The sequence below is a fragment of the Syngnathus floridae genome, chromosome 1 (genome assembly GCF_059516105.1).
Source record: "Syngnathus floridae isolate MCC-2025c chromosome 1, RoL_Sflo_1.0, whole genome shotgun sequence".
Lineage (NCBI taxonomy): Eukaryota > Metazoa > Chordata > Actinopteri > Syngnathiformes > Syngnathidae > Syngnathus > Syngnathus floridae.
In genome coordinates, this window is record NC_142413.1 from 4,089,134 (window position 1) to 4,104,716 (window position 15,583).

The 15,583-nt window shown below is 44.6% G+C and overlaps 1 protein-coding gene across 6 annotated transcripts in view; it reads right to left on the bottom strand.

Annotated features, from left to right (window-relative positions):
* ppargc1a (peroxisome proliferator-activated receptor gamma, coactivator 1 alpha) overlaps nucleotides 1–15,583 on the bottom strand; it is a 146,521-nt gene that overhangs the window by 40,999 nt on the left and 89,939 nt on the right. For 4 of the 6 annotated variants that reach the window (XM_088372472.1, XM_088372466.1, XM_088372501.1 and 1 more), the window contains exon 3: nucleotides 3,124–3,243. The exons of the other annotated variants lie outside the window; for them this stretch is intronic. In XM_088372472.1, coding sequence (XP_088228598.1) covers nucleotides 3,124–3,243 — 120 coding nt within the window. The remainder of the gene's footprint in view (nucleotides 1–3,123; nucleotides 3,244–15,583) is intronic. 6 annotated transcript variants of the gene reach the window in all.

Below are 15,583 nucleotides of genomic sequence, written 5' to 3' on the forward strand. Positions count from 1 at the left end.
TGAACCGATGATCCGATGTCACGTAAATTTAACGCTATGTCAAAAGCATACCGGCAGCAATGATATCTGCTAGCCAAAGCCTGAGCGGCACTCGATTAGCGTGCGAGTCAAACTACCAATCCCTTATCCTCGATACGAACATTTTGTTTACCGTATTCCTGTGAAATCAGTGAATATTTCTACAAGGTTCAGAATAGAAAAAAAAAATAAAAATCAACAAACACGAACCGGCACTATTAGCATCGGTAAACTCCAAAGCGTCTACCTCAGCATACAACCGTTTGTATTTGCTGCATTTTGCTAAGCAACTCTCGAGCCGTTTCTAACAACCGCCTGCTCCCGTCACCCGTTCCCTTTTAATTCCTTTATTGCCCCTCTTCTTGCAATTGATCCCTCGTCCTTTCCGCCACCGGCCATTGACTACAGAGAAGGCTTTTGTGTTGCCGGCGGCTCCGTAGCGAGTGTCACGCTGGCCTGATAATAGCTACCGAGCAGTTATCGCCCCTCCATACCTGGTTCATTAATTAGGCTTAATAGTCAAAGATATAAGGACCCTCTGCCTGTGTTTATGGGCAGCCACTTGTTTGCATGCAGTGTTTTATTGAAGGCTGTTATTTGTGTAGCGGGGAGCTCAGGCGACTTGAAGTGACAAGTTGCTAGCTTATCTGGGCATTGATGTGGCAGATGCACAATGGCGCAGGATACAATGGACCTTTGCTCGTCGGACGCTGGGGGGGAAGGGGGGGGGTCGGATCTCCATATTAGAGGCTCAGGAGATGACAGAGCACAATCCACAAAGGTGTCTCGGACGCTTTGCCATGGAGGGGTCATCCTGAGGTGACAAACCATCAGGCGGATTTTTCAGCTGATAATAGCTTTGTCACGTCGGGTGACACGATGTTTTCTTGCCAGTTTAATCCACGAGAAATATGTCAGATTTCCAACATGAACCGGTCATGTGGTTCTATGGTTTGATTTCTACAAGGAAAAGGAGCTTAAGTTAGAGACAGCTCTGAAAATATTGGCAAAAATGTTTTGTTGGGGGCTGCATTTTGTTAATTGATGCTGTCCTCTTCGCCTTTTAATCAGATAATCCCCAGCATGAACCTTAGTTTAAATCGCTGATAGGATGCCTATTTTCCAGCTCACAGTTAAAGCTGAAGGGATCAAGCCCAAGCCAAACTTCTCCCGCAGCTGCCGGCGAGGCCCGGAAGGCTATCGAGCAGTTATTCCGAGTCTCGTCGTCGTCTTCCCACCAGAAGACGGATCGAACGATTTCATCTGGTCACATTGCATCGAAAGTCCAACCCTACCGAGCTTGCAGTCTTTTATCGAATTGTCTTTTTTGTTTGCTTGGGCGGTTAAATTAAAATGGTTTCAACTGAGATAAGGTAATCACCCCAAAGGCTTACCGCTGCAGCTCAATTTCCCCTTTTGCTCTTATTTCCATATTTCCTCATATAGTGTACATTTTTTTATGTTTACTTAAGCTAGGGGTGGAATGGTACATGCATTTTAATGTTTCTGTACGGAACAATCAAAGTGGAGCTGGAATCAAACAACTCAAAATGACAACCGATATCTTGCTAGCTTGCTAGCTCGGTGGTCTCCCGGCTAGCTTGGTCAGAGGTTAGCATGTGTTAGCGTGTAACTAATACTTCAGTCTTTGTTTGTATTTATACTCTCGCTAACACATCCGGAGCGAAACGTGAGCGCGGCTGATTACAAGCGTCGTTGTTAACTTGGTCCTGCAGCCTTTGTGGCCACCATGTTTGGCATTCTCTAACCCCCTCCCAAGTTTGACCTTTCCACATACAGCTGTCTGCCTCATAAACTATATTTCAGTGAGATGGTAATGTGTCTTTAACTGTTATTTCGCTGTTAAATAATTGTTTCGCTGCTAAAGGCTTTCAACACAGATGTCACAATCTTGTCGGAATTCTTTGAGGACCTTTGCAAATCGCCGATTTGTAAGCGGCTATCGCATGCAAATAAATACTGCAGCTAAGCCGTTTAAGACTCCAAATCAGACGGGAGATGTTAACGCGTCTTTTTTTTTCCTGTCAAATGATATTGCCGCTTCACAGCTAGCATTTATGTGCGCCAATTTGCCGCTAGATGCTCCGTCAATGGCTATTTAATTGACAATTGTCAAGTTATAGACTTCAGCATACACAGACTTAATTTTGAAAACCCAGAATAAAAAATAAAAAAAATCACTGTAATAGTCTTGCTAGGCCATGAGTCAGTGAGATATGAGCATCTCAAATACCCCCGACAATCATTTCCAGTGCGGTTGGTGTCGCTTTCGAAAAGACATCGCTTTATGACCCATTTTCAAAAGTTTACAGGTCGTTATCCTGGAAACCGACAGTGCTCCTTTTATAAAAAGTATTATTTGAAAAATATTCTAAACTTGTCTTTCCATGTTTTCATATATATATGTATGTATAGATAGATAGATAGATAGATAGATAGATAGATAGATAGATAGATAGATAGATAGATAGATAGATAGATAGATAGATAGATAGATAGATAGATAGATAGATAGATAGATAGATAGATAGATAGATAGATAGATAGATAGATAGATAGATAGATAGATAGATAGATAGATACTGTATATAGCAGCAGGTTGTGAGACTCCGTTGGGAAACTAAGAACAGAGGAGGTCCAAGTTGACAAACTGCAGACACCAACACTATGAGCCCAAGCGAGTGAGTCGGGGGGGGCTAGAAAAGGCGGATGAGGTCCTAGTGGGGGAGGAGGGGGTGAAGCCGTCTAAATCTGTGAGAAAAGGTCTAATCCCTGGATTGCTGAATCTTCGGAAATCCTAGAAATAGATTAGGAGCTTCGCTGGGCCAGTTTGTCTTTAATAAGGAGGCCCGTTTGGCTCCAAAGTCATGGCGCAGCACTTGCATAATGTGCCGAGCCGCCACTTCTTGTAATTATCGTTTCCCCTATTTGGGAAATGATTCAATAAACACTGATCCGCGCCGCCCGGCGCATACTGACAAGCGGCGGCTGGAATACGGCGAAAAGTTCGGCTGCGTGTACGCTGTCCGCTTAATCCGAGTACAAGCCGAGGATGAGGCGAGCTCTAATCGAATGAGGACTGACCGTATCGACGGACGATTCCACCGAGAGGTGTTTAGAAAGGGCCGCTGTCAGATTTGGGAAAGTCTGCAAACTTTGCCCACTTTCTCCATCCCGTCCGTATTGATGCTCTTCAATTTGGCCCTGAGGAAAAAAAAATGGGGTTTAAACTTTTTAAACTCCAGCCGGAAGATCGACGGACGAGTGACGGTGCTCGACGGTCTCGTCGTTTTAACGGCAGGTGGTCGGTCAAGAGACTCACAATAGTCAATTTTAAAAGCCCCCCCCCCCCTGACTGTTTTGCATCTAAAATAGAACGTGACACCCTGGCAAGTTAGTCAACCAATAAATACCGGAATGTCATCTTTGCCGTAACGGAATGTAAGGCATTTGGAATAGCTCCAACGGTACGAGCGTCTGGCTTTATCTGAAAAGGGGAGCACGGCCGGTGATTATTCCTATTTCGAAATGATCCTATTACTACAGTAGGCGAGAGGTCCTCAGATGCTTGTCACCGTCACCCGAAATCCATTCTCATTTATTGACACTCCTGAAGCTCCAGTGGACAGGGCTACGTTGCCATAATGGATGTGTCAAAATGACAAATATTAGCTCTCCTCTCCCTCAATCAATTAAGAAAACTGCTCAATGAGAGGCTATCGATGAGAAGATTCCAAGAGCCTTTTTTTAAATTGCCTGCCTGTCTGCCTTCTGTTTTGGCCCTCCTGCTTTTGGGAGCTTCTTCTTCTCCCAGGAAAAAAGGAGGGTAATGTGCTATAAAAGGTATCCCATATTTCACACCTTCTGGGCCAAGCAGCTGTCCTTACGAGAGCAAACGTGTTATTGGTGAAACAATGAGACTCGCTGAGGAAGGAGGGACTCGACTAACAGTGAGCTTCGAATCGTTTTGACGACCAACTCAAGCGCCTATTCGGGGAAAACACGTTAAATAGAAATCACGACTGGATTTGTGTTCACAAAACAAAAACAAGATTCAGACCCGACCCCCACCCTCACCCTGACTCATCGAAATGTCCACTTTTAAAGAAAGCTTGTCAGGCCTGCTGGAAAAGCTCAGCATCATCCCGGATGTAGCTTTAAATCCGGCAATATCAAAGGCACTCGGGCCGCTATCAAAAAAAAAAAAAAAAAAGGACGATATTCTTTCACTTTCCCTGTGAAAGTGCCAATAAAAGTCTGCCACACCAAGCCTTAAACGGCGGTGGCGTAACACTGGCGAGGTGTACAGCTCCAGGGCACAATTTTCCATAGTCTTGCACTATATTGCTGGATGAAAATGCTATGGAATGTTATTGTAGAAATAATCATGGCTGGCACGTGGATGGAGCCTGGCTGGCTGCTACTGATGTATTCATGTCACACTTATTCTCTCTTGCCTTTAAATCTCTCTCTCACACACACACACGTCTGCAGAAAGCCTCCATGTGTATACCTTAGTTCCCAAAATGCCAGTGACAAGATGGGAAAGACAATGAGCTGATTAGCATGTGATTTCCCCCCCGAAAAAGGCCCCACAGTGTTATTTCATTTGAAATTGAGAGCCGCACACAGCGGAAGAAGTTAAGACTGTGACTATTTTAAGAGCAAGATGGAGATGCCGCTGATTAATAGTGAGGAGGACCGTTTGGAAATTGTAATTGGGAGACGCCATTGGAGTGAACAAAATAATTTGAACTGTATTGCGTTGCGTGTCATTCAAATAGAGTGGAGCCTGATTGTTTGTGCAAATGTGAGCCACTTCCAAACAAATATAATCCCTCGAAGTTTCTAGAAGTAAAATCGGATTACCGTATTTTCCGCACTATAAGGCGCACCGGATTATAAGGCGCACCTTGAATAAATGGCCCATTTGAAAAATTTGTCCATATATAAGGTGAATCGGATTATAAAGTGCACCTTCAATGAATGGCTCATTTTAAAAATTTGTCCATATATAAGATATATACATTTGGCCCGCGGGCCGGACTTTGGACACGCCTGCTGTAGTGGCTCAATATTGGTCCATATATAAGGTGCACCTAATTATAAGGCGCAGTGTCGGCTTTTGAGAAAATTGGAGGTTTTTAGGTGCGCCTTATAGTGCGGAAAATACGGTATGTGGAAATTTCCATTTTAGTACTAAATTCATTCAAAATGGATTCCATGCAATTGATAATTGGACAAGCAAAGGACTGATTGGCTGTGGGGTCTCATTTTTCCTCTCTCCTGCAACCCGGTGACAATAACTGAACTGTCTCATGTTGGACTTTAGCCCCAAAAGTTTGGAAAGAACACACGAACATCGTAGCCGTTTTTCGGACAGCCGGGTAAGCTGCTCCCCATTCCAGCCCCCCCCCCCCCCCATGTTTTTTAAAGTCACAGTCACTTACGCGTCCAGTGACTCAGCAAAAACGTCCATTAAGTGCCAGAAGACAATTTGTCAAATGGCTCTTTTTCTTTTCTCGCCCTTGTCCATTCTTGACCCTCCTAAGAATGTGTCCCCATCAAAGTGGCGCTCTGACAACCTCTGCAGGTTGACACCGGGTCGGCGGTCCCAACCCAATGCCGCCGCCAGTCTATAAGTGGCTTTGAGATGGGAGAAGTGATAGAGGCTAAGCCCTTAATAGCCATTTCTCTGTAATCTTTCCTATGAACGGCTAAACGACGGGCGTATTGATTTGTTTGAAGAAGGCGGCGGCCGAGAAAAGTACTCCATCAGGACGGGGCATCTCCAAATGTGACAAAGGCCTTTCGGTGGCCCGAGCTTGATAAGCTCGGGATTGAGCTAACTTTCATCAGATCACGCACTTTGCAGAGAATGAGCGCAAATGACGCACAAGCGTCCCCCGCTTTGGCTAACAGCGTCGCCATTGTTCGGAAAAACTCCACACGCGAGGATGGTGGGAAAGGAACGCGCCACACGTGAGCTTTACGGATAGGCCCGCCGCGTCCCGTTATTTCAATGAGCCGATATCACGCCGCACATGCCGACACGCACTCCCCATAGATAGAGCCCTGAAGGCTATGCTAATTGAGCTATTATTAGACATGACAGCGATAGAATTGTTCTCTTTGTAGTCCCAACGAATGCATATTCAACTCTGACGCATTGAGGGAACGCACCATGCACCCTCCCACTCGGGCAACAAGAATTCAAATAGTTGAATCCCATTGTCCACATTTTTTTACGTGCAAAAAGTTATAAACATCAAACGGAGTGGAAATTTATCAAGAGACGCTGTTGGTCCACAATGGTGAAAAAATTTATGTTTTCAATGGCAGGATAATATGCTTGCTCAAAGTATTTCTTCTCGTCAGGCAGCTTCAACTATTTATTTTGTTAAAAATCTTGCCAAGGCTTTTTAATTTATGATCAAGATTTTATAACTGGTCTTGAGTCATCTTAAAATTACAAATGGTAAAGCTACAGGTAATTAATATAAATGGATAATAGTTTTAAGACAATAGTTATTTAATTTTTTTTTTTTTAGACCAAGTTAAATTTTCATGTACCTTTGGCAGATTTTTTTCCTTTTATATTTTACTGATATCTTTTCCTGTTTTTAAGCTCGAAATAAAATTGAAATGAAAATAATTTTGTCATCCAGTACTCATTCCATTTCATTTTTCAAGCCTTGTTTTTTTCCATGCAACATACGAGACATGCAGAGCTATTCCTAACCCAACGTGACTATAGACGTCAAACGATCCCTCTTAGGTACAGTTGTTGCGTATTGTTGCTTTAACAGTCAGAATTCCCCGTCACGCTTCATTTGGCAGTCGGGACAAATGCTGCGGGTGTGTTTTTGGAGCGCAGTGAAACACGGAGACGTCTGCTTCTGCCAGGACTGGCATTGGTTTGATCAGTCATTAACCTTTGTGTTGAGTTTATCCAACACAAACAACAGGTTCTTGACCCCTTGACCACTAAAGGTTACTCATTACCGCACGACAGGAAGGATCGTCTACCCGACCAGTAGACTGCGACTAGTGGAGTCAATAAGGGCCCATTGAAAGACATTGAGTGGCCAACGAGGGGGGGGGGCGGGTGGTAAGCAATTAGTCATTTCTCATTTACAGCGCATTCACCCACAGTGGGCTAACATGCAGCGGTAATTAGCATCAACCAAAAAAAAATAAGAATACAAAAATATTGCAAAAAAGAGAATGCATGTAATTAAATCTCCTGTGGAGGACTTTGTAGCAATTTGGGGCGCCGCAGGATGTAGCGCTCCGATGCTAATGAATGCACCGTAATTGTCACAGTTTATACCCAATAATAAGACATTTTCTCCAGAACAAAAACACAAAAATGTAGGACAGGAGATGTTTTGGCTGTTCATGCAGAGTCATGATGTGTTCGAAGGGGGGGTCCGGAGTCCACGGTGGCCTCGGTCTTGCTGATTTATTGGCTAACGGGGCTGTTTGGCATCCCCTGGACGTCACTAGAAGCGGGGCCCCGTGCAAACATCATAGTGAAGTGACGAGCGCTCACATGCACACACACCCACGTGGAGGTGGAGGAACAACAGCCAATTACACCAGCGTACGGTACCGGACGTGAGGGGGAAGGCAAGCGTCCCCCCACCCCCCCCCCCCCCTCTTCCCGTCGCTGGCTCGTCACATCAGAAATTTCATCTTGTGTAAATCTCGGCGCATTGGCGTGCAAGAGGAGGACAGGCGGAATCAATAGTGATCACAAGCTCCGCCGTTTAGACAACATCACTCCATTGTGATTATTCACGAAAAGGCGTTTGCACCCCCACACCACACGGAGATACCGACACCCCCAATCTCCCACCTTACGCAGGGTCTGAGGTGATGAAAATGACACGGTGCGCGGTGGGGCCTTTATGCTAATCTAGCATGCGCCGCAACTGGTGTTAGAGATGGGAGGAAGGTAGCACATAGATAGCTGTGCAGAAATGGCTGGTAATTTGTTCACTCAGGCTGATTCATAATCAAATTATAATTTGCAGGTTAGATGATGTTGGCGTTTTGTTTACAAGCTATCTGTTAGCGCAAGTCCATTTTCTATGATAGAAACACAAATGTTTGTATTGACCCCCCCACGGTTGTTAGTTCAAACGCAAAACAAGTTAAGAAGCTGCGCAAAACATTTTTGCTTAAGATTGTTTAGAAACAAGAAACACAACACGTATCAATACGTCGAGCTTTTACTGATTGTCGTCTATTCTCGTCGATGGCAGTGAAAGCCCCAAAAGTCAAAATGGTGAAAGAATTCATTGAGTTACAATGAACGGAGCCAAACACAAATGTTCTAGCTGTAGTCTGTTACATGATCTCGTCAGCTAGCTAACAAGAAGGAGAAGCGTTCAAGCTAACCCGTCCAGCGTTAGCTATTTTGTAACACCAAGCCCAAACGCGCAAAAAAGCAAATTTAATTTTTTTCTGTTAAATTTTAAACCATTTAAACCAAAGATATCAAACTACAATGTGCTAAAAATACAAAGTGTGTGGTATCGAGTAAACAAAAGGTGATGCTCCGTAATTAAAACATGTTTTATGAGAATCAACGTTTGTATTAATCAGTGTACCGCAGTGACACATGAATATTTACATACGCTGTTATGCGGTGAAAGGTTTTATGGGATTGTTTTACAACAGCGTCGAACGTGACCGGCCAACGCCGTTAAAGCCGACGGGCGTGTTTCGCTCTCCGGGGGCGTTATTGAAATCCGAGCCGCCGACTTTACCGTTGTTGTGCATGAGAATGTCAGACGCGCTGCCCGCACGACGAGGCAGCTGCTGTAAATACAGGCCTGGGAGGTACGCTGGCCAAAATGTCATGACGGGGCCAAAATATCACCTATGGAAGAAAAGTAAAGACCGACACGGGCCGAGAAGGGAAGGATGCGTTTCGGGAGAAGCGCCCCGGGCGGAAAGCAAAGGCGCCCTGTTTAGCCCTGCAGTGTGCCCGTTTGTAATTGGCCAAAACAGCAGGCAGCCTGTAGCTATTTGTCCGCTTGAATAATTGATCCGGAGAGCACGGCAAACGCAGCACTTTAGCTTTGCATGTTTACGCAGGCTTCTTCTTTTTGCACGTCATTCATCGGAAAACACGCACAGGTCAGCAGACGGATCAATTAGTAAAAACACGAGCAGGTTTTAATGGCGAGATACCCTTTCGGGATTCTCATGTTGCTAAGCAAAACCGGTTCTGCCCTTGCGGAGATGAGTTTTATGGCGAATCATCAAATTTCACGACCGTGCTCTGCCCACATGCAATTTCAAGAATCGTCTTTGCATCGAATGCGAGACTACGAGATCGATGCAATCAATCGATGCTAGCTTTCAATAACACAAACGGAAAAAGCCTGTTAGCGTGGACGAGATTTCTACAAAGAATGACCAGTTTGTCAGAAGTGTCAAAATGGCATCCCGAGCCTTCATCGCTTGACCTTTTCAAGCGAGCGGGCGGGTTTGATGTGTGCCTTTTGTTTTAATCCCCCCCCCCACCAATTCCTCGCTCTTATGTCCTAATTAACTCCCTTTTGTATCACCGTGTTTTCCAAATGAGCACTGTGATTCTCTATCTCACTGTTATTCCTGTCGCTATTAAATGAAGGTTGAGCGCCGACTGCCTTGTAATTAGTCGGAGGAACAATGCGAGCGTTTATGGCCTCGGTTTATTTTGGCGAGGCGCAAAAGGGAGAGGAAAAAGCGAGCATCCCGCGACGCCAGCGAGGAGAACATAAGCCGCATCGCAGGACCGCCGACTTGTGATGCCAGATTAGTGACGGCAAATCACTGTGCTGCGTGAGCGCAAAGCAAAAAGGCACACAATTAAACTGGCGGTGCTGGAAATGGAGTTGAAGTCGTGTTCCCACTGACAACGCCGACTTTGGGTGACACGGCCAATCGGCTGCCGGTAAATAGAACAGCGATGATTTCCAGAATAAACGCAGTGACTACAATATCCTCGCGGTCTAGCCTTGTGAATTAGAAATTTGTCTTTTGTTTTCATCAAACTTGTTGCCATGCTTGGCCCACGCGCAGTCACTTGACTTACAGCTAGCTTGTTAGCTCGCGAGACACAAGCTAGACATTAGGTAGCTAGTGTCTCGCTAGCTAGACATTAGGTAGCGAGACACTAGCTAGCTTGGCGCTAGATAGATAGAGCGATAAATAGAGAGCGAGAGAATGAGAAAAAGAGCAAATAAGGGAGAGCAAGAAAAAGAGAGAGATAGAACTAGCAATCTAGCTAGCTAGCTAGCTAGCTAGCAGACAGACAGACAGACAGACAGGGGGAGAGAAAGAGAGAACGAGATAGATGGATGGATAGATGGATGGATGGATGGATGGGTGGATGGGTGGATGGATGGATGGATGGATGGATGGATGGATGGATGGATGGATGGATGGATGGATGGATGGATGGATGGATGGATGGATGGATGGATGGATGGATGGATGGATGGATGGATGGATGGATGGATGGATGGATGGATGGATGGATGGATGGATGGATGGATGGATGGATGGATGGATGGATGGATGGATGGATGGATGGATGGATGGATGGATGGATGGATGGATGGATTAGGTAGGTAGGTAGGTAGGTAGGTAGGTAGGTAGGTAGGTAGGTAGGTAGGTAGGTAGGTAGGTAGGTAGGTAGGTAGGTAGGTAGGTAGGTAGGTAGGTAGGTAGGTAGGTAGGTAGGTAGGTAGGTAGGTAGGTAGGTAGGTAGGTAGGTAGATAGATAGATAGATAGATAGATAGATAGATAGATAGATAGATAGATAGATAGATAGATAGATAGATAGATAGATAGATAGATAGATAGATAGATAGATAGATAGATAGATAGATAGATAGATAGATAGATAGATAGATAGATAGATAGATAGATAGATAGATAGATATCTCTATATATATCTATATCTATATCTATATAGATAGATATAGATATAGACATATATATATAGAGAGAGAGAAACTTTTACTGAGAGCCTTTGTAATTTCTGTCCATTTGGACGCAAGGCAGCCTGCTAAGAATGAGACTTGCTGATGTAATAGGGGAAACGTCTCACAGCAGGCGTCCTCCAAGGACATTGGAACTTTTGCCTGCTTGACTCTCTCCGCCTGCTCTCGGCGCACCCGCCGGTATCCCGCTCTAGTGCCAAACGGTGTCATCGCCCGGCCGGCGTGCATTGCCAAATATTTACGTGAGAGCATGAAGAGAGGAAGGAGGGCTAGTTGAGGGTCAAGGTGTTCATTTCAGCACTCAGTATTTCTGCCGTCTTTTTCAATCCCCTCTTTTTCCTCCATCTCATCGCTGCGGCGCTCAAGTGAGCCAAAGTTCATCTGAAGGGCAAACAGACTTTACAGTTGTAGGCAAGAGAGTCATGTGTCTCAATAGCGCCGGCGTGCTCCACTCTTAATTGACCCCCCGTCCACCCCATCCTGCTTGCGCGTGCACACACACACATGCACTCTGTGTGTGTGTTTTTTTTTTTTTTTTTAATCTGATTCCATTCCACCAAAGCTGGTGTTGACAGCGGCGAGCGCTTTATGGGAACAGCACGTCCATTCTTTCTAACACCTCCTAATCACTGGCACTGCCGCTCGCTGCTCGCCTGGAGAACGGGAGGAATGAAGAGAGACAGAAGGGGGGAATCCAGCAGCATGGAACGAGATAAAACAGGGGTGGGAGGGGGGGGCTGAATGGCAGCAAAGGGTAGACGGGCGATGTGGACAGACAGAGAGAAGGAAATGTGAAGTCTATTTAGCAGCACATCAGCTTGGCATAGAACAGTTATGGTACAGGTGAGCGGTGAACGGACTGGGCTTTGCGGACTGCAAAACTGAAGACCAGGGATCGATGGATCCGTACGTGCATCTACTCGTCCGTCCTTGCTTGCATCTATCCAGCCGACGAAAACGTAAATGTCAGTCAGGCCGTATACGTTACTAGCATAGATGATCACAAATGGCTTGAGAAACTTTTTTTTACGTCTCTACTCATGATAGACCTTCCGACCAAATTTCTTGTTACTATGTGGTTTTCAACAAATTATAATTTGTAGCGTAACATCACAAAAACATAGCCCCAAAATAACGATGCAAAAAAAGTAGCAGGTTAGCCTTTGACCAATGACTGTTAACACGGTGGATCAATTATGCATGCGTAGAATTGTAAAAATATGCCAGGTCATAAAGTCACAATTAAAAAGATGCCTTTCTCCCCCCCCCCCCAAAAACAAAATACGTCGGCCGTGTTGTTCTTTGCATTATTTATATGCATGGACATGCTTTGGGCCAAACAATCAAAGCAAGTCCTTGCAGCGCTGCATGACAGACAAGGCCAGGAGACATCATGCCGTGCTTCGGACTGTTAATTAAACTCAAATTCTATAGTTAAACTTTTTGGTACTTTAAGTTCCAAAAACTAATTTGTATTTTTGTTCCCATCATATATGTTATGTTATTAAGTGCCTGGCATGCGGGTGGAATTTATTTATTTATTTATTTATTTATTTATTTATTTATTTATTTTGCTATTTTTTTTAATTATTATTATTATTATTATTATTGTGGTTACTACTACCACACACAGCTTGTTTCCAATTAAATGCTGAGACACGATTAAAAAGTCGTTTTCTGGATAGAAAACGCATTTGTCAAAATACAATAAATGAATAAAACAAAACAGAAAAATCGAATAATTTACATCCATGAACTGTAATTAGAATATCTTAAATATTTGATCATATCAAGTAGGTGAGACTTAGTGCATCCTTGGTGGGCTGGAAATTAACTGCGGTTTCCACAGTGCTCATTTATATCACTATTTATGTAATAAGCCCTCATTTATAGTATTTAATCGAAAGCCGAGTTGCAAGTTAATTTTTAAAGCTGTTTTCCTCGTTTGCTCCCGACAACTCTCCCATTTCGGAATTCTCCAGCATCTTGTGCGATAGCGTTCGTCTCTCGTTTAAACCTCACGCACACGCCTGCCCACTAAGTGGCCTAAAGTGACCCCCCCTCCCCCCACCGCCTCCACTTGCTTCAAAAACTTCTCATTTGCAAGGATGATGCGTCATCTACTTAGAGAAAATCAGGGGGAACCATCGGAATATCAAAGAGGCTGACATTTACTGGTAATATAGTGTGTGTGTGTGTTTTTAGTATCTACTTCATCATAGAGCCGCTCCGGTTTAAAGCCCGCCTAGTCCCGAGTCGACAAATTCCGAACCGGTTCACCTATTTGCGTCCCGCTTTTGATGGCGAGGAGAAAAAGGAAGCGTGGCGATCCCTCGCTCGCTCTGACTGAGTGGAGTGTCAAAGCGGCGCTGAAAAGTGACGGCGCCATGAAAGATTGAATGCTCGGCAAGACTCCGTGTTCCAAAACACTCTGACAGGAATAGTCGGGGAGACGGGGGAGGCAAAAAAAAGGGAAACGTTTAGAAGAGCAACTTTAAAACACAATGAATATTAAGGCGACCCACGGCAACGAACAGACCCCCGAAAAAGAAATTGAAGCCTCGGGAGCGGAGTTGACACATCCAGACTTCTACAGAAGACGTTTCTCGTTATGAATTGCTATCGCTATACCTTGAGACGCTAATTGGCACTTATGGGGAAACCCTCCCACGTACGCTACCCAGGAAATGGATTGACCTGATTCACAAGGCTTGGGGGTCTGTTGTCAAAAGGTAGCTGGTCACACCTAAGTGAGAACCATGCCCTACTTTGGGAACCTCTATTGGGAACCGAGAAGGATTTTGACAAGGTTTTTAATGGATGGTCCATCTCCACCTTTGCACTCATATGGAACAAACTTTGAACCTGGACATTGCCTGTCAGGCAGTAGAGGGATTCCTATTCCGAGATTGGATCATCTTCCTGGTGCTTCAAAAAAGTGGTGTATCGTGTCTAACCCACGCAAAAAGAGCAGGTGGTTATAAATGATTTAAAGCTAGCAAAGAGTTGTCTTTAAAAACAGCCCACCTGCACGGAGATCAATGGAGAGTGGGATAGCAGCGGAAAGAAAGGAAAGAGGGAGTACCCCGAGGCGTCAGGCCTTTTCCATGCAGCAGGCGAGAGAAGCTTTACACGGCACGGCCATGATTTGTCTATATAGGCTCGCAGCCTTTTAAGGCACCGGGCGATCTACTGGATGTATGCGGACGATGCATAATGCATCAGACATTCAAGTCGCCGCGCAATTAGCAGGGCTCACACGCGAGCCGTGCACGCATGCCGCCGTAGGCCAGTGGCATGAGAATCCCCTCGCCCTCCCCCCAACGGAAGACCCTTCTTCATCTAGTCGTAAGGAGGTGGTGGCAAAATAGAGAAGGCAGATAGAAAAGTTCAGTTCCGCATTTGCGTGTAGCATAACAGCAAAATGCTGACGCAGCATGTTTGCTTTACTAATTGACCCGAGTCGGCAGACCTCAAAATCCTGTTGGGTTTCCATTCAATGATTTATAGACCGGTAAGGAGAATAATTTTAAAATCTATTCTAGAGCCGACCGGGAGCCAGTGTGAAGTTTTAAGGACCGGAGAATTATTGTTCCGATCTTTGTTGTGGTAAGAACTCGAACTGCAGCCTTCGGAATGAGCTGCAGCTGTTTGATGCTCTTTTGAGGAATCACAAGACCAATCATCGGTCTATTATTGCTAAAAATAATTTCCTCAATTTTATTTTGGTGTAGTTTGAAGGAAATTTTGGTTCATCTGGTTACTCACATCATCTTTTCTTAAACTGCGTATCATCGTCATGTATGGGATGATCTAACAACAGAGGTTCAAGAATTGACCCTTGAGGAACCCCACATCATTCAATTCGATTTAAACCTACCAATCATTAAAGAAAGATCCTTTCCAAAAAACATTTTAGAACCGTTCAGGGAAAAAGTTGTATTGAAGCTAAAGTGCAAAGTGAGTCATTCATATGAATTTCGATGAAAAAAAAAAACCTGCAGTGGTGAGGTAAATAAAGTGACAGATTATTTCCTGCGTTCGGTTGAAATGACCCCCCATCAATAGCATGAAAGCTTCAAAACATTTTTAAAGTCTTCCCAAATCCCCCAGCAAATATTTATGACCACGTTCAGCTGCTGAATCCGCGTCCTTCTCGACAGCCAGAATAGTATAAATACGCAAGATGTGAAAATAAATTGCATGGAGGAACGCAAGAAATCTTACGACACAATTTGGTGGCATTATTAAAACAAGAAAAATGAAGACGTCAAGGCAACCCTCTCATTTGCATTCGGTTTTAAATGCCAAAATAGCCGCACACGCGCTCCAATACCAAACTGTCATTTCTCTTTGTCACCAAGCGAGGGTTATAAATGATGAAAATAGGTTTAATTGGGCTGCTTAACAGTAAAATGACTTTTGCGTGTACAGAGCTAAAGCGTCCCCAATCATTCATCGCTGCTACCTTGCCCGAGGGGTGCGGCCATGTTCGGCGATGGCTTCCTTTGGGGACGCCGACACTTGGGGTCACCTT